Source organism: Hoplias malabaricus, chromosome X1, assembly GCF_029633855.1.
Source record: "Hoplias malabaricus isolate fHopMal1 chromosome X1, fHopMal1.hap1, whole genome shotgun sequence".
NCBI lineage: Eukaryota > Metazoa > Chordata > Actinopteri > Characiformes > Erythrinidae > Hoplias > Hoplias malabaricus.
This window is the reverse complement of record NC_089818.1, coordinates 5,610,717-5,630,669: the sequence shown is the minus strand read 5'-3', so window position 1 is coordinate 5,630,669 and position 19,953 is coordinate 5,610,717. Positions and strand designations below refer to the sequence as shown.

Here is a 19,953-nt window from a genome sequence, read left to right as displayed (position 1 = left end):
CTTGTCCTAATACATCCGTGCTGATTGTACAGTGGGTATGTGCAGTGGCTGGTGTGGATGTTGTGAACTGCGAAGTGGTGGGGGGGGGGAGTGTGGTGGTGGTGGTGGTGGTGGTGAGGGGGGGAGTATATTTAGCTCTTTTTTCACTCCAGTACTGCAGTAAAGGGGGGAGGGTCCAGTGCTGTCTGTCACTGAACTGCAGCTAAATGTAAAACAAAACCTGATAGGTGCCTGGCTTTCTGAATATATTAAGAGACCCACATAACAAGACCCATTCCTGTTTTAAATGTAAGAGTTTAGTGCAGTGTTTAAACACTGTTAAAGTTTTGTTGGATGTAGTTTGCTGTGTTATATATCTTTTGTTTCTGGCTTTTTCCTTAAGGCACTGGTACTAGGTCAAAGGCCTTTCACAGTGGGTCAAGGCGGCTTTTAATTGATTCTCTGATCATACAGTTGCTCAATTGATACATGTTATGATAATAGACCCTGTTTACTGAGTCTACTCAATGCTAGTCATGACCCTAGAGCTACACACCCTACACTGATCAGCCACATGTTTAAAACATCTGATTGGATGAAGTGAATAACATTGATTACATGGTTACAGTGAAATATATGTTGTCTCTACATACAGCTCACTGTGTGTGTGTGTGTGTGTGTGTTGCCATATATATATATCCAGCATAATGATTATAGAAACATGAAAAATCTGCTCTGTGCTCCGTGGTGATAACAGGAACCAGAGAGTGGAGAATTTAATATCTCTAAGAGCCAGGCAGAAAATTATTACATGAAATTGTTATTAATATGCAGCCAGAGAAAGAGGTGCAGGCTCTGTGTTTTTTTTATTGTGTCTGTTGTAGACTTTGTGATGCCTGGTTCTTGTAACCACCATTGTAAAGAAATGAGACTCTGAACATCAGAACAAGTGGAATTCATTTTTTTCCTCATAATCCAACAGTGGAAGAGTGGACATTTTGAAACTTTGGAGAAGATTCCCTTTAAAGTTAGGGTTAAATTGCACATGGCATAATATTCTAAAACAAATATGACATAAACATGTCTTTGAGAATGTTTTCTAGCTGAACTCCGTGAGTTCAAATCCATAGTTATTGAATGTGCTGTAATAAACGTGCAATGACTATATTTGAACGCATGAGGGCGTCTGAACTACATCTTAAACTGTACAGAGAGGGAAACCCCCATCAGAACAAGCAGATTACACTGATATATTTGAACTTATTGTAGATCATCTTTACCTACAAACACTACATTTATATACTGAAATAGCTTTTTTTTGTAGATTTCTATCCTAAAACGTACAACGCTCTTTTCACTTTCACCGTTTTTGTCTCCAGATTAAGCATGGTCTCAGTAGTTATACATTTTATAGAAACAAATATATCGATACATGTTTATACAATTTAAAGATCTCACAAAAGACACGGCATACAAAGCAGTTATTTTAAAGGATCAATGATGTTTATTATGGACTACCAGTTTTTTCTTTATAATATATATCCATCATCTGTAGCCCTTATCCAGTTCAGGGTCGCGGTGGGCGCAAGGCGGGAATAAACCCGGAGGAAACCCATGCAGACACAGGGAGAACACACACACCACACTCCTCACAGACAGTCACCCGGAGTGGGAATCGAACCCACAACCTCCAGGTCCCTAGAGCTGTGTGACAGCGACACTACCTGCTGCGCCACCGTGCCCCCCCCCCTTTATAATACATATTTCTACAGATTTAAAATGTACCAGTCCATACAGTCCAAATATGGAAGCTCATATGTCATATTGGAGCATTTTTATTCAGCTGCGCCATTCACACCCAAATTATTGCTTAAAACCAATGAAAGGTTCGCCGAGGGTCATAAAAGTCTTTGTAAGCGATGATATTGACCATGCTTTTATCTTTAATATGAAGAGGAGGAGGTGGTTGTGGTTATGGGGAGGAGAACGGCTGAGTCTAAAATGGCCTCTGACGCCCTACTTAGTGCGCGACATAGGAATTCAGGAGGCTTGCTCCTGCTCACGGACAGTGGATACGGAGCCCCAGTAGTGACATCCATTCAAAATAATATTAAGTCTTGTGTACGACTTAATAATGCTTCTGAATAACTTATTAATCACCAGATACTGAAAGCGGTGAACAACTAATTTAGGGTGACCAGGCGTCCTACTTTACCCGGACATGTCCTCTTTTTTAGACTTAAAAAAATGTCCGGGCGGAATTTCACAAACGTCCGGGATTTTGTTTTTCTAGAACTTACATAGAACTTCGAGAAGTTTCGTTCACAAACTAGTCCCGCCCTCCCCTACTCCGATTGGTTCGCTTGAGTGAAGTAGCCTAGAATCTTCTGATTGGACGGTCTGACTATAGAGCTACCGTTATTGGTCGATAACCTCTCTGTAACCGCTTATCCAGTTCAGGGTCGCGGTGGGCAAGGCCTACGGACACCTACCAACGTGTGTTTTTAGACTGTGGGAGGAAACCGGAGAACAGACAGTCACCCGGAGCGGGAATCGAACCCACAACCTCCAGGTCCCTAGAGCTGTGTGACAGCGACACTACCTGCTGCACCACCGTGCCCCGCCCCCTTTATAATACATATTTCTACAGATTTAAAATGTACCAGTCCATACAGTCCAAATATGGAAGCTCATATGGAAAAGAATCTCCATTTGTTCTCACTAATTGAGTTATAAGGAACATGTTCAGACCCAGACTACTTTAGAATGAGACACAGTACTTAAAATCAAATGAGAGGGAAAAAAAGATAATTTGCATGTATTACACCTGTTTAATTTTAAAAGAGTTAGAAAATGGTTAGGAGGGAACTGAGTTTTACTGTCATTAGTATACAAAACAACAAAATATCTGGGATAATACATAAGCCCCCCACTTAATAAACCTAGGTAAAGAGGTATTTAAATGTATTTTTCCTACAAATTAAAATGTCATTCCCGCGCCTCGTTAAGTCGTTCACTGGCCTTGTGAAGCTGTCCCTGAGCATTATTAATTCACACGTCTTAATTATATTATTGGGCGAATTCACCCGTAGGGCTCCGTAAGCAGATATTGCGTCTGCAAATAGTTCATACTAGGAAAACAGGGGCTTTGTTTGGTTGTAGAAGCCAACACTTCGTGGCTTACAAAGCGCACTATCTAGGGAGCGTGGAGCGGATTGGGACACAGCCCAGGCACCCTGGCTCAATGCTATCTATCTGGTGAATTTGAAACGCTCGCCGCCACCATATTGGAAGGAGAATACAGAAAACAGACATTTGGCTTCAAAACACGGGCTTTTTTTTTTAAGACAAACTAACCTCGTACTATTGTATGATATCGGATACTCCTCGCTACGTTTGTGTTTTATTGATTTGGGCGCGTTAACTTTACACCGAGGGGTTTGGTTTCCTCAGCCACTATTTACCGCTGCTTTTATAGTTTTAACAACTAACGTTAACGTTACAGCCCTAAGTTAGCTTAGCCAGCTGCGCGAACAGCGCCTGGGCGAATCAGTGTGTTTTGTTTTCAGCTTTTAGGAAACGGTTTAGAGGGATATTTGGACCTAGAAAACGAGTATGTGCAGAGCTAGGTTCGGTGCTAAAAATACTGCGAGGTTTAAGAGATAGTGAGGGACGAAAGCTGGACACATCGGGTTTCTGAAGCTAGTCAGTGATAGCCTGGTAAACCTGGCTCGGCTGGGGCTCCATGCGAGGAGGTGCGAGAATAATAACAGTAAAAGAATTTATCATTTTAGAAACGTTTAATTCTTTTATCCTCGGTCTGTTTCGGGTACAGTTAATCATCCTCCGCTTTTTCGCCTCTACACCCGAGCTCGTCTCTCGCTGCTGGGAAAGAACAAGGAAAACCTTCCCTGTTTTCCATGGACAACACGTCCATAATAACGCAAGTTACGAATCCAAAGGAGGAGGAGATCCTATCGTCAAACCCTGAAAAAGGTAAGTTGTGTTTGTTTAGAGTTACAGTGCAAATGTTTACACGTTTTTAAGCCTGTTTTTTTGGGTTTGAGACGCTCCGAGTGAATCACGTTGCGTGTTTTTACAGTTATCTGTATAGAACAAAACTAGGGCCATGTCCCTGTCAATAATATACAATACACAATACTGTCCTGTCTTCTTGTTACAATTAAAATAATAGTTGTGTGTGTGTATATATATATATAAATGAATGTATGTTTAGGTGCCATTTTGTTTGTTTTAATGTTTTTCTGCTAGCATAGTGATAAGATTAATTAGATGTTTAAATTGCTTCTTTGCTTTGAAACAGTCTCTCTCTCTCTCTCTCTCTCTCTCTCTCTCTCTATGAACTTCCATTACCTTTTACTCGCTATGTTACTGCTGCATATAACTGTGTTCCTCTTCCTCTATCCGGCACCAAACCGTTCTGTTATACAGCCCAATATTCTAATAATGCTTATTCCCCTGAGACACACAATTCTGCATATTCTGTACTTTTTCACGTGGCTAAATGCTGTCACCCTGCCATCTGTTGCACAGTCATCATCTATGTGTGTAGCATATGTAATTCACCCTAACACATCCCCAGGCGACACTTTAACTGGACCATATTCAAGCTCTCATTCAAAGACTTTGTACGTACTATTGCCATAACTGTGAAAATGGCATAAACATAGACCGCTCTATATCACTGAAAACCACTTATACCTACTTGGTATATTTCATATGTCTAGCTTTGATAGATTTGTGGGAATGTGGGAGTGATATTTCATCCAATTTCCAGGTTTAATTTGTTTCTTTGAACTAAGGTATCAAAGAAAAACCAAAATGATCTGTTTGTATTATCTGCATGAGACGGTTCTCCCGTTTACATTCGTTGGTGAACAAACAGCAATGTCTAGAATACTGTATGTAACTTTATTATGGTTTTACAACAGTGGTTAATTAAGCAACCTTCTTTAGTCAGAGATTCATAACTGAAGTTCAAAGGCTCCCACACTATTTAACGTGTCCACACTTTGGCTTTATTAAAACTTCTCTTTACAAGAGACTCTTTTTTTTTTTAATTGGTATTAGAGTTTGTAGGTAGTCTCTAGAGTGAGCGAGTGCACAAAGTCCATTACTTGATATCCAATCACGCAGGTGGGTGTTACATAATTTTTATGCGCTGTGACTGGAGGTAGCAATGTGATGTTTAGGGCTTGTCTTGTGATTGGTCGACTGGTCACAACCGTGTCATTTATTTAGGCTTGGATTTTGGACTAGTGCCTATAAAGAAAAGCGAATCGTAGGCCTGGGTTGTTGGTTTTTTTCTGTTTTAAACTTAGGTGAAAGGGCAGATGACCATAAAGGACGAGAAAGCTCTTACCCACTTGTTAATGTTTTGAACTATGCTAAAAGTGAAAAGACATACCATATTGTTCATGCAGAGAAAGAAGCATTTCCCCTTCTTCCTCTTTACCCTGATGTTATGTGTCCAGAGATTTGTTTCAGTTGTAAGGTCTAAAACAGGATGCTGCACCTTGCGTAAATCTCTGGCTGTTTATGGTAAGCTGTCTTGAGTGAAAAATAACCCAGGGATGCCAGCATTTTTGCCCTGTTACTGCAGTGAGTCAGTTTGAGATGCCCTCTGTCCTCCTTGCTGACCAAATTGGGCCCTGAGTGCTTCCAGGTTTTTACCCTTTTGACCTCTGGCTTTGGAGGATGGAGACTCTCTAGCAGCTGCTTTTGTGTTTAGAAATTATTTAGGCTTGAAAATGTGGTAATGCTGCTAATAAGCTTTGTGGAAAGTTGCTACACAGTTTATAGCATTTATTATTTATCAGACAATGGCTGGACCTCTATTACTACTGTTCAATAGACTCCAGATAGAGTTCAGTACAGAGTGGTGTTTAAATTAGGCACCAGATTGATATCTTACAAACCTGTCATGATTTGTTTAAATGACACTGACACTGATCACTCTTCAGGTTGGTAACATAAAGTGGCCCCTACAGAAAGGTTGGAAACACTTAAACCATTTTACATTTGTTTGCATACCATCAAGATGGGGGGGGCTTTCCATAAAGCAGGATTTCTCAGTCAGACCGATAAATCAAGCCCAAAGTGGAGGACTGTCCTGTAAGAATGCACCCCAGCTCTTTTCCTTTTGGTCAGGCTTGACTTTGGGCTTAAGGTGTGTGGCTTTTTTTGTGAGAAAGTATTTACGTATTGAAGAGCTGTACGATACGGAGAGAACGTCTGTCACGATATACTTCTTAAATTTGGTTGATACAATATAATTCAGTGTTAATATGAACAAGATAAAAACCATTGAAAAACTACCACAAACAAATAAGAAATATGACGTCTTTGTCAAACATAAACCTCTTTGCTTTGATTATACAGGAGGTCCTCGGGTTACGTCAGTCCAGAGTTACGATGTTTCGTGGTTACGACACATCTCCCATTTACTTTATAAAGCCTTGTTTCGACTTCAGTGATTTTGCGTCGTAAACGTCGTAATGTGAACTTCGTGTTTGGTGTGCGCGGTGGAAGAATACACGGTTACGTGGCTCGGGACCAAGGAGGGCGGCGTCACCCCAGTCGCATTGTACGGCATTTTAGCTTGCTGCTACGTGCTTACAGTATGTTATTTACATACAGTATGTACGTATGTTCCGACTTACACCGAAAATCAGTTTACGATACGACGTAGGAACGGATCAACGTCGTAAGTCGAGGACCCCCTGCATTATAATTTGTTGATATTATTTTAACTAAATTTAAATTTGAGTAGACTAAACAGGCAGCTCTCTAATGAATGTTAGTCAGTGATGTGTGCTGTAAATAATGTACATGGAAATATAGAAAACGTGTTTAAAAGTATACACACAATTGTTATTGAAATATCATGTGGTAATATATCATACTGATGTTAAATAATTGTCCAGCTCTAATATATCGTGACATGATGATTTTTGACATATCACCCTCCTGTAATTTAATCAAGCTTTATGTGGTTATAGCACCAGAGTGTCTTTGAATAGGGATAGAGAAGTGAGGAGTTGTAGAGCGAGGGAGTGGGACAGAGCAGAGAGTAAAGGACAGTTTGAGCAGTTTGTGGCAGCTGCATTTTAAGATGGTGCCTCTTTGCTTAATGAAGTGAGCAGTGTTGTTTAGAGAATATTTTCTAATGTATGTTTACATAGCATGACCTGAGATGTGTGGATGACAGTGCAGATGTGTTGTATAAAAAAACACACACATTTTGGTGCCCTTTAATGTGTATTCTTTTGATAGCAGCGACTATAACTCCAATTATATATTTAACGTTTCTCCTTCCTTTGACTGCATTGATTTTCCGTACGAGCTTCTTTCCCTCCATTTGCAGTGTTAATGGAGCAGATGAACTCTTGATATGTTTCTCTCATTAGTGAAGCGCCAAACCGTGTTCATACATTACACCCATTAACCTTAAACATATTCTGTGTTTTTCATGTTGGTAAATGCTGTCACCCTGCCATCTGTTGCACAGTCAACATGTATGTGTGTAGCATAAGTAATTCCCAGGGCTGTGCTGAAAAGTGGCCATATTCAAGCTCTCTTTTATGGCGTATATGAGTATATACAGTTGTGTCAAATATAGGCACATGTTGCTAATTTTGTTTTTATAAATAAGAGGAATGTAGCATAGCTGCTACCAAGTTAATAGTGCCAAATCTTCCATTTACTCGTGCTGTGTTTCCTGTGCCACTGTCACCACACAAACTCCAAAACATACAAAATTTCCCTTTAAGTTTGTTCAGAAGTTATAATTGATGACTATAACTTGGCCAACAGGTCATTTATACAGGTCAACAGGTCATGTATTACCAGTCAAGTTAAAGAAATTGTGTAAAGTAAGTAACCTGGGCTTCTCTGTAATGCACTTCAGGTGTTAGTAGGTGTTTCATTTCTGTTATGGGCACCTTGTACAGGTGAGTAACAAAAAGAACCTTTCTCAAATATTCTTATCAGATTATTTGTTTGGGCGTGTTGATTGTTTAACTGTTGCCAAGTCAAACATGTATTAGAAGGAAATGTTTATGCAACTGGAGCAGTAACATTTTATTCACTAGTGAACACAGTGTTATGGCAACGGCAAGGGCTCTGATTATACGGATGTGTTTAGTGGCTCCTGTTTTTAAACGTAACACTTTATATTGGTATATGATAAACAAGTACACCAATATCAACAACATCTACTGAGGTCAAAAGTAAATGCAGAAACTTGAGTTCTGTAACCCTCTGATTTGTGACAGTAGCTGATTTAAGGTATTTAACCACTGGATGGTTTTTAAATACTGCATTTTGTCAAACCGTCAATACTCTCCAGTTCTGTGTTAGAATGCCTTATATTTAAAGAGGTTTGTACAGCTAGAGATATCAAAGAGTGTGTATTAGGGGGTCCTAAGCTATACATTTTTTTTTTCTTTTTCTCCCAGCTGTTAAGTGGGCTTGCCATCATGGAAATTATTCATGATAATCGCAGACATGATAGTAATAATAATAATAGCCAAACCTGTTCATAGGTTGTCATGGCCCTGTATGTAAAACCATTTATTTAAACAAAAAAAATGAATATGACATTTTTTTATTAGATATGTAGAGATATTTCACTCCAAAATGTGGTACTTTGGTCTGAATTGCTTTGAAGAACTTCAGCACTGAGCTAAGGGGCAGGAGAGGAATGCAGTCATTCTATTGGCTGTGGGGTTTATCTGGAACCTCCTTCTTTTGTACCAGCCCCCCTCCCCTCCCTTCCCCTCTCCCCTGCTTTTCCTCCATTCCTCCTCTTAGCATTCGCATACTCTGTCTGCTCCATGCCACCACAAGATTCGTCACTCGAGCTCCGGAAAGAAACAAAATATTTGCGCACCCTTAAAATGGAGCTGCAGGCATCAGCCAATGTGTGCTGGGCCCCATAGTGGACAAGGTGGAGTCAGGAAGTAAGAGGGTCCAGTTTCTTTTTTTTTTCCTTTTTTTTTTTTCTTCCCCCTCTATTTTTAAAGGCCATTCTCTCTCTGGTGACCTCAGTGTCGCCGTTTAGCGCATTTGCTGTGGCTTTGGTATGGCCAGAGATTATTATTAGTGTGAGATTTAAAGAGCAGTGACTTTGATGGCATCTCACTGTCTGCTCCTTTGCACTGTAGTGTCAGTCTGTTCTTAGCCTGTTAATACTGTTCCAAAGGAAAATACTCCTATGTTTTACACAGGGGTAGAGTATCAAAGAATTTCATAACCATAATATTGTATTACTTTAATATTTACGTTTCCTGAGGACTTGGTTGGAACTGAAAAACAGCCACCAGTAATACCCTAACATTTCTGTCAAAACTATGGAAACCCTGATTTATATTCAGCTTTTGAAACTGCCTGCACTAAATCCAGTTAAATCACCCAGTCAGTGTTTTTGGACTCTAACACTATCCATGATTTACAGGGAGGAACATCTCATTAATGGTTATAACTGATAAAACTGAAGCTGCGTTATTGGATTTCTTTATTCCTGAAGGCAAATTAACCTCTCATGTTATCAAGTGTCACTCAGCTTAATGATTTGTGGCTTCAATTTCACACCCTAGACATGATACTAAAATATAATGTAACCTCTGTGTGTGTGTATGTGTGTGTGTGTTCTCACACGTGTGTATTTACATGAGAAACATAAAACCTTCTTAAATTTGAATGGAAGTCAATAAACAGCTTATATTCCAAGTAATTTTGGAGCATTTATATTGGTCCATTTATCATGAAATGTTCACACTGTGTGAATGACAGCTTTTGTGAACACATAATGTTGTAAACCAAAAATCTAAAAATATTGACAATTTCTTTTTCTTTGGACAGCAACGATAGATATATTTGCATTGCATATTTGGCCTTCCATTAAATTTGAAGGAGCATGAAGGGCTTAGCACTGTATTTATGCTAGCAGTCATCCATTGCTACAGTTATCCTTTTTATTTATTTTTAAAATAATAATTCACAAAGGCCTTCTGAAAGTTTTTACAGTGTATCTTTTACAGGAATCAATGAAATCTTAGGTAGTTCTGTAGCACAGATTATCAATGATTTGAATGTCATTTCATAGCTACAATTTATAAAAAGTGCTCGTGTTCTTGTTCCTGACTTGTACCACCTAGCCTCTTGAGAGAAGGGTTTTTTAGTTTGTAAAGCAGAGCTCTTTAAAATAAAAACATAGCTAAACAGCCTGTCTTTTAACATGTTTTTTGGCCTTTTTTGGACCAGTTTCGCTGTCCAGCAACAGCATAAAAAAGAAGAATCGTCGGAGTCTCTTCAGCTCCTTCTTCTGCTGCTTGCGGAACTATGAAGCTGATCCTCCTGCCACAACCAACAACAACACCAGCCCTCTCCCTCCACCTGTGGAGGAGAATGGAGCGCCACCTAAGGTCAGCAAATCACAGACAGCCTACATCGGCTTTTAATCATTTTTTAAATAACATTTGTGTTATTCTCTGAGACACTTTTAATGCTGCCCTAAAGGACTGTATCCACAGTGTACAGGCTGTCTGACCTTGTTTATGTTCAGTTTGTCTGTTTTGCCTCAAATGTCTTCATTTCCACCTCATTGTTACCTTTCTAGACTGGTACACATGCACTATGTTTATATCACCTCACACTTTCCTGTTTATGTGTCTCTGTCTTCATCTCTCCTGGTGTGTCGTGGCCCAGTGTGAGCAGGCTGAGGTCATCCCTGTTCCCAGTGTATGTATTACCACTTCCTGTTTCCTCCTGCTTGTGATTTTTTTGCATGCAGAGTGAAGAGAGAGAAGCCAATCAGAGCCATGTTTCTGAACTGGGCTCTGCTACTAAGGCACTTGCACCAACCTCTTCATGTTGGCCTTGGATTTAAGTGCCACATTACCTTTCCAACATTGCTGGGCTGACTGGGGTGTTTCATGTGTCAAGACTTTTTAAAACACAGGCATAGGCCATGTGCCCTCACATACCTACCGTTCAGGGGAACAAGATAAACACTAGTGCTGTAGTAAACCTTTAGAGTTGAAATTGAGAATGGCATCACAGAAAACTCCAGAAATCTGAGTGCATACTGTCAGGGTAAAGGGCTTTTTCCAGAAATAATTCTGGAGGACTCACACATTCTGTTCCTCTCATTTAGTTAGCCTTCTCCAGTTTACATAGTCTTGACTGAGGTACTAAAAGTATTACAGTTTGTTTAGAATGCTAGGAGTTTTCATCTGAGCAGGTCAAATGTAGAGCTGTAGAATTAAGACATTGTAAACATGAATAAAAACGTCTCAATTCATTCACAGATTCCTAAGAGTCTGGGTTATGACAGCATTTCTTTCGACTTCACCATGAGCTGTGTTCATGCACCTCTAGGACAGGTTCATTAGTGCACTCAAGTTTACTTTGCTTAAGAGATTAGTTTGATTCATCCACTTAAAAAAGACAAGGATTATAGATTAGGTTAGCACAACAACATAAGCTTCTGTACTCTGACAACAGTGCTTCGGTGTCCTGCAAGGGAGACTAGTCATCATCACTTGCTTTTGAGATCAGTTTGACTCACCTCGTGTTCGGTTGAACAGCTAATTTCTGCTTTATACCTTAATTCCTTTTCTCTTCCCTTTTTGAGCAATTGGTGGCAATGGACTGAAAAAGTGCCTTGAATGCATTCCTTTTTAACATTTTAACATCCTTAAGCTACTGCTGCTCACTTTGTGCAGTTTCTCAGCCGTCCTCCCCCTCTCTTGATAGCATCTTGGTTTCGATCACGCTCATCCTCCCTGTGCTCTCTTTCTCCAGCCTCCAGAGAAATACCTCCTCCCCGAGGTGAACATCAACGACTACGGCAAGAAGTGTGTTGTAATAGACTTGGACGAGACTCTGGTGCACAGTTCATTTAAGGTAGGCAAGTTAATAAACGGGCACTGCTGTATCACCACGGATTTCTCTCCAGTAATGCAGCAACATAATCACTGTGTAGGCTGTGTAAGGACCGCACATACACTAAAAAACCCTGCTGAAAGGACTACTGAAGTGCAGCTGGGTTTTAACGGGATGGTGCTTATGACCCCACCATGACTGTTTGAATCAGCTCTATATGCACATGGATTTGAGTGTTCACTGCTTTTATTTCTGCCGTACTGGAAGAAGATTTGGAGAGCATCACCAATTCAGCAGCTTTCTATGTTTGTGTGGTCTGAGCATTAGCATCAGGGTTCGAGAGGGGCCTGTAGCCTAACGGCCCTCTTGTTCCGATTAAATTTGTCCGGGTTTGGCATAATCCTCCTCTTCTAATCCAGTTTTAGTGCTGTTGAAAAAGGGTGAGAAAGAGGCTGATGCGCCTAAACAATCCCAGATGTTATACGAAGAGATATCCCTCAGTGTGACTAAATCATACGTCAAAAACTAGCCAACAAAAAGGCTTCCTGTAAATTAGACAAGTTTAAAAGTTTGTTGTACTTTCTCTGCAGATTTAATGAGCAAAAATGTAATGCATTTTTAGATTACTAGTAATAATCTCATTATTATCACAATTATTATTTCCTTTGTAAGTTCATTGATGCCACCTGGTGTTCAATTTTAAAATTGTTGGTATGGTTAAGTTTATTTCGGTTATAATTTGTCTGTTATATGTATATATACTATAACAGGCTTTTTTTTTAATGTAGAATATAGTGCATTTGTCATAACAGCCATAACATATTTGATTCTGCACTCACTCTCCATTCTCTCAGCTCCACTGACATACAGGGGTTGGACAATGAAAGTGAAACACCTGTCATTGTAGTGTGGGAGGTTTCATGGCTAAACTGGAGCAGCCTGGTGGACAATCTTCATTAACTCCACACTGCACCAGTAAGACCATGTGCATCCAATGGTTCAAACACTGTGTCCTGAAAGCGGTGCCGTGTATCAGGACGATAATGCACCAATACACACAGCGAGACTGGTGAAAGACTGGTTTGATGAACATGAAAGTGAAGTTGAACATCTCCCATGGCCTGCACAGTCACCAGATCTAAATATTATTCAGCCACTTTGGGGTGTTTTGGAGGAGCGAGTCAGGAAACGTTTTCCTCCACCAGCATCACGTAGAGACCTGGCCACTATCCTGCAAGAAGAATGGCTTCAAATCCCTCTGACCACTGTGCAGGACTTGTGTATGTCATTCCCAAGACGAACTGACGCTGTATCGGCCGCAAAAGGGGGCCCTACACCACACTAATAAATTACTGTGGTCTAAAACCAGGTGTTTCACTTTCATTGTCCAACCCCTGTTCGTATTATGAGTGTAAGTATGATACAACACTTTAATTTTGTTGTGCAACTAATATAGATATGTGTTTTGTTTGTATCCAAACAGCCCATTAGCAATGCTGACTTCATCGTTCCTGTGGAAATAGATGGCACTGTACATCAGGTACTGCAGTCTAAGTATCAGTGACTTCCTTTCCTGATTATAATGCAGTACAATCTCCTTTAATAAATCATATTACATTTATGAGAATGGCTTCTTTTCAGACTTATGTGGTGAGTTATTTATTTTGCTTTTTAAGAGGTGATTATGGTTGTTACCTTGTTCAAGTAATCCAGGATAGGCTGTGTCTGTCCTGATTGGCCTATTCATGATTACTTGCACTGGGTGGCAGCTTTGTGTCTTCAAAACATACTGCTCTTATTTGTTTATTTATTTGTATATTTTTATAGTTCTGTGGTTCAGTGAAGCAGGCCTTATGACCAGTTAACTTGAGGCTTTGTTTGGCCTAACTCTGAGGTTTCTTTTTCATAAACTGTTTTAGATCAGTTAGGGAGGACATTTGAGCAATCAGGGCCTCACCTCTGAGCGAGGTGGACATTCCCAGGCCTTTTTGGTTTTATTCATTTATTAAAAATGTGAAGTTACAGATTAGCAGTAGTGTCATTATTTCCTGTAGTGTGATGTACTTATTCTTTGTGTTCGTTTCACTCATGTTTCACTTTGGAGAGTTTGTCATTGGTTTCTGAGCTAGGAAAAGCTCCTAGTTCCAGATTGACAGCCTTTAACACGAATGGTTGTGAATGCGTCTGTGTTTCAGGTGTATGTCCTGAAGAGGCCGCACGTGGACGAGTTCCTGCAGAAGATGGGAGAGCTGTTTGAGTGTGTGCTTTTCACAGCCAGTCTAGCCAAGGTTGGACAGCTTCACCAATTCTAAATGCTGCCATTTTCAGAACCAGGGGGGTTTCATGTGATAGGCTTATAATGTAAACACTACTCTTGCTTTGACCCTTGGCACACTTACTATGTACACACCGCTTCCTAATTTTGGCCACCACTAATGGCTTAAGTTTAAACACACAGTGGTCTCATGGGTCGGTTCGTGTTAAACTTGACCTTGCTCAGTTTATTTGTGTCTTTAATTTTATTTAGTCTTCAGATTATTTCTTAACCCACTAAAAAGTTGTAAAGCAGTAAAACATTTGACTGTGTCAGGGCTTGTTGATTTGTGATGCTTGTTTGTAGCATGCCTGAAGGCTTGTGAATGGGTTGTGAACTATTTTGCTCTCCTCCTAATATCTGACACACCCCTCTCTGTCTCTGTGTGGCCAGCGTTTGTTTTAGCTGCTAATGCATGGGTAAGTGTCTCTATTGCCACCACAACTCCATGCACCGGTAGCATTAGCCCACAGAGCTGTAGCTACAGACGCTGCCAGCTTCACCTATTTTAAAAGTTTTAGTTGGGACGCTTTGCAGGCCATCGTGAAGTTTCCTTTGTTGCTGTGAACATACACAATGTCTCAGACGCTGCTTTTTTGTCTTGTTAGTTGTACATGGCACAGTAGCTGTTAAGAGCCATGGCTGATTGTTCTAGAATAGTCTGCGTTTCCTAGCTGCTTTGGTTTTTTAGGATGCCCTAGCGTGCAATTCTGAAGTCTGATAGACACAGAACTTAAGTGGCTGAATGCTTTTTAACACCTTAAGCACCTTTCTCTCTGAGGTATTTATCTTATATTTATTATCAATCAGGTAAGTCCCCAAAATGTCAAACCTGTGTTTGTGGAATACCTGCATGTCCTCTGTGGTTCCTTGTAGAATTGTTTTTATTTTTTTTTTGTAGATGGACTGTGTAAGAACTTAAAGTTATTTAGTTTCATCTGGCAATAGTGTCATTGTTTTCTTGCTTGTGAGAAGCAAATGGAAGATGTTTTCACCGCTGTTACCACTTCTGTTAATTTAACTGTGTTTAGTACCAAACCACAATGTTACTGTAACACACTGAAGTTCTGACTGTTCTGCTGCAGTACGCTGACCCCGTGGCTGATCTTCTGGACCAGTGGGGAGTTTTCCGGGCACGCCTCTTCCGGGAATCCTGCGTGTTCCACAGAGGAAACTATGTCAAAGACCTCAGCCGACTCGGGAGGGATTTGCACAATGTCATCATAGTGGACAACTCCCCGGCTTCCTACATCTTCCACCCCGAGAATGCTGTGAGCCTCGTTTTACCTTTTGCAAACACACCCTCTGTAGTGTCACTTCCGATGAGACGGCCAATGACGAGCCTTTATTAATTCAATGATCTACATCTAGTAAATAGAAGGTTCCTCAGTAGTTTGTCCTTTAATACACCAAAATGGAAATAACCAGGGGGTGTCTTCTCCTCCACAGGTTCCTGTGCAGTCGTGGTTTGACGACATGAACGACACCGAACTGTTGGACCTGCTCCCATTCTTTGAAGGACTGAGCAAAGAAGAGAATGTGTACGACGTTCTGCAGAACCTCAGAGCCAGGTAGCAAGCTGAACTTCCCAGCCTTAAGGGGGCGCAGTGGAGTGGTCAGGAAGAAGGCAATGGGTCCCTTTCTCCCGTCCCCTGCTTTCCCAGACTTCACTTAACAGCAGCCCGCTGCTCACTACAAAGGAACAGCAGCCTCCAGGGAGACCCAGACAGTGTGATGAAAACTCCACTACACATGGACCTTTACTGTTCAAGAGACCCAGATTTGGCTCTCCTGTTAAGTGCTTAATAATAAACCAAAAAAAACCAACTCCTTCTTTTTTTCCCCCCTCATGTAATGGGAGACTCTAAGCGCAGATCTTTGGGTTGTTGCTATGCAGGCAGGCTCTGTAACCTGTAGACGTTTAAAAAGGACTGTGGGCTTTGTTTTTCTTCGCTTACCCAACCAAGTGCCTTTTTTGAATGTCATTTTTAAAGGGGAACGGGATATGTTTTTGTACACGGCATATTTCCAGAGAATCTTTTCCAGAATTCTACTCTTTAAATGAGAGGCGAGTCAGAAACGATTTTGTAAAGTCACAGAGGCCAGAGCGGGGAATTTAATAATTTTTTTTTCTAATATTTTCTTGTGTTTTCTTTTATTTTTCTTCTTCCTCCTTCAGCTTGTGCCATCATTTTAGAAATGGTCTTTATCTTTAACTCTTTGTAGACGTGTATATTTGTTTGTGTTATAAGAGCAAAGGAATGCATTTGCACTTATGTTAATCTTACACTATATTGAGATTCTTTTTTTTTTTTTTTTTTTTTTCAAAGATGATGAGCAACAATCTCAGACTGCAGATTGTACTGTGCCAACAGGTGGTTGTTTCCAGCAGCTCGTTTTTACACAAATTCACTTGCTGAGGCTCGACATCAGCGTGTGGGTCCATTTTACCAGGTAACTGAGAGCATTGAAATGTAGGGTATATATCAGTCCTGTGATGGTATGGCACACATCTGGTCGTTTCAGTGTTCACCCAGAGATTCACCAAAATAATTTAGGCACCATGACGTGGAGGCCCTGTCCCCTTTAATTTAACTTAAAGGGGAACATCCGTTTGGGATGCACAATTGCAGATGTATCCGTTTTTATTTTTTTAGATGTTTCTTTTCCCAACTTAGTTGATTGGTATGGGATTTGCTATGATTTTAGGTTTTTAACTTGCTTAGAATCTGCAGCCTGCTGCTAAATGCGGTGGATTCCAGTACATCACAGACACCAAAGCAGATGGAGAAGCATGTGTTTTGGGCGTTATAGAGCTGACCAAGCCCTTCAAGGCCAGAGTGTGCAGTTCATTACCATGGGCTCATGTGTCCAGAACACTTGAGGAATGAGGGGCCATTCAGAGTAGAGCTGAACCAAGATATCTGATTGCAGATTTTTCAAGTCAGTATTTTAGCTGTGTTATAAGCATGGGAGTATTTTTTCTATCGGTTGAAGTGGAGGCCTTTTTTTGGCCAAGGGCAATGCGTACGTATTTTCTGGCTTGAAGCTTAAAAGCGTGCCGGTCTGCCACCTAGTTGCAGCTTTGTTGACATGACATTGCATGGATGTTTGATTCGTTCACAGACTTTTTAGAAACTCCAGTTGTCCAGCTGCAGGATGTTGTTCAAAGTGCACTCCTTGAAGCTGCAACTTTGATACAAAAGTGATGAATCTTTCAGTGTTTTGAAGCATTAGCTCTGGCTGAACCCTAGATTCCAGGTCAGTGCAGCACTTAGATGGAATTTGGTTTTGAAAGGGTGGTTTATTTTTTATTTTTTTGTTTATTTGGCAGCGCTGTCTGTGTGGAGCCTCCCTCACCACGGTGCCTAGGAGAGGAGAAGCCTCGGCTTTATCGAAAAGAATGCCGCAGAGCACGCAATAACCTCTCTCTCTCTCTCTCTTCCTCTACACCACACTTCTTCACTCTGACTCGTCTGTGTTTTTCTGTCTCTCTTTATTTCCCTCAGATAATTTGTCCCTTGTTGCGCTACCTCTCTCCATCCTTGTCTAACCTCTGCAACCAATGCAAGAGAGTATTTCATTGTTTTCATTATGATAATCTGTCAGTATTTGGTTTGAAATGTTAAACATCTATATAATCCTGCTGCTGTTGTTTCTTCTAGTTTCGGCTCCGTGCAGCTCCTTGTGTGGTTTCTGGTTTTGAATCTCTCTTAGATAATCATGTTAGAGTCTGAGGAGAGTATACTTTTTTTTCCCACAGTTGTGTAGTTCACCTTTTTTAATGTTCAGTGAACAGTCACAGTTGGAGCACGTGTTGGTGTTGGCCATGGATGTTCGGTTGTTCTTCCAGCAGGTATTTTCACTAACAATTACAGGCACAGTTACTTGTCCTGACATTACTTGTGTTATCGCAAAGCATTACTTCCAAATGGGGTTTTGTCTTTTAAATTTATATATGTTTTTTTTTTCTTTATGCTTATTTGAAAAGCCATGTAGATGTGTTGACAGGTTGAAAGAGTTCACTGCAGCTTGAAACCGGTGACAAGGGGCTGTGCTGGGCCATATTTGCAGTATGTTTCAAGGTGATATGATACATGGTTTGTGGCAACATTTTATTCCAGACTATGACATTATATTAAAGCACCTTTTTAAGAAAACATGACTTTATCTCTTGATTCAACTTTCATAAAGAATTTTTTACATTGACTGTGGTACATTAAAACGCAGCATGTATGAGTGGTGAATGTGGGGATATAAAAATGATTTTATTTCAAAGAAGTATTGTCATTACCTCAAAATTCTAAAGCGCATGTCTCCCCCTTGTGGCCACACATGCCAACTGCACCCTTAATCGTTTGCCTGAAGACTCGGGTTTTAAAGGCTAAGCACCAGCGATATTAAAGTGTCAAACAAATAAATACAGTGGAATGAGTTCCTAACTTGTGTTTATTGATCGTCAGAAAACATGTTATTTCTTACTAATTGAAGGAATAAGGTTTAAAAGACTGTTGGTCCTCCCCCAACGGTGTTGGGAAACTCTAATAGGCGTCTTGCCTGTGACGTAGATGGTGGACAACAACTCTAGAAGTTGCACTTAATTTAATGCAAAATGAGGAAAAGGTGTGTTGTTTTTGGCTGCAATCATTCAATGTACAGTGGGACATCTGTGCACAAATGGCCCAAAGATCCCAAAATATCCAGAAAATGGACTAAATCTGTCCACTTTAAACGGGCACTTTGTAAAGGACCGTCCGCTCACTCCGTTATCTGTAGCTCATTTCACTGGCGCTTTTCCAACAATATGGGCATGTAAGGACACCAACGAAAGGTGTTCAAGAGCCTCTGTAACATGGAGGTAAACAGGGTGAGGACACTCACTTCGCCTGTTTTAGTTGGTGTTAGTTAACGTTAGCTTGACTCGCTAAACTCGGTGTCTCAGATTATACTCGGCTACGTAGCTGCATTACGGAGGTTTATAGTGTCGGATGAATTCGAGTTCGACTTCGATCACATTTACAAGAATAACGGTACCTCTACATTTGAGTTTAGCTTATTGCTAGGCTATTGTCATGAATAATGTTGGTTATTTAGCTAGATACTGTCATAACAGTCAGTCATAACGGTGTTTTACCGCGGCGTTGTTCAGCTGTTGTCCACCAGTGACGTCACGGTCGCGTTCAAGAATTTCCGTAGCGAGCTCGGGTTTTTCCGTCAATTTCATAAAATTGTCAGTTTTAAAGCAAATTAAGCTGCTATTTTCATTTTAATTCATACTTATATCTGTCAGTAACTACAATAATGTGAAATATTTATGGAGGGCCATTAAGTGGTGCTTAGCCTTTAACATTTGCTAGTGTAGTCCGTGTAATTTGTGCATTTTAAATGAAATGTAAAAGCGTTATGACGAGAAAGTGTGGAGATTTGCACGGTTGTGAATCCAACAGCCTAAATAGGCATTTTAAACATCTGCCAAAGTTTTGTATTTTAATATTGAATATGCTGGTTAATCTAAATCATAATATTTTTTCCAGGGGCTACTTTTGACTTGACGTCTATCTGAAGTACTAGTCATTGTGTTGGTAATAATTGTGTAGGGGTTTTTGTGTGCTATAGCTTTAAGATGAGTTAAATCTAAGTTTTAAAATGGAACATTTCAAACCACGCAGAATTAATTAACGAATTATCTGTTTAAACTCTGAAATACTGGCGGACGACTTCATTTTAGTGTTTTTTTTTTAGTTCTTTCC

General features: G+C 40.3%; 1 protein-coding gene across 3 annotated transcripts; it reads left to right on the top strand.

Moving 5' to 3' along the window:
- The first annotated feature begins 3,267 nt into the window (after positions 1–3,267).
- On the top strand, positions 3,268–18,346 carry LOC136675948 (CTD small phosphatase-like protein). 3 transcript variants are annotated; one of them, XR_010796232.1, is made up of 10 exons: positions 3,268–3,975; positions 10,267–10,427; positions 10,711–10,743; positions 11,809–11,910; positions 13,373–13,429; positions 14,085–14,177; positions 15,289–15,474; positions 15,653–15,774; positions 16,534–17,464; positions 17,538–18,346. XR_010796232.1 is itself a non-coding variant. In XM_066652769.1 (9 exons), the coding sequence occupies exons 1-9, from the start codon at positions 3,900–3,902 to the stop codon at positions 16,535–16,537; spliced, it is 834 nt and encodes a 277-aa protein (XP_066508866.1). In that variant the 5' UTR covers positions 3,268–3,899; the 3' UTR covers positions 16,538–17,499. The 3 variants fall into 3 exon arrangements, 2 of the variants coding, with proteins under 2 accessions (XP_066508866.1, XP_066508869.1); XM_066652769.1 differs by lacking the exon at positions 17,538–18,346 and having other exon boundaries at positions 16,534–17,499; XM_066652772.1 differs by lacking the exons at positions 10,711–10,743; positions 16,534–17,464; positions 17,538–18,346 and having other exon boundaries at positions 15,653–16,525.
- The last annotated feature ends 1,607 nt before the right edge of the window (positions 18,347–19,953 follow it).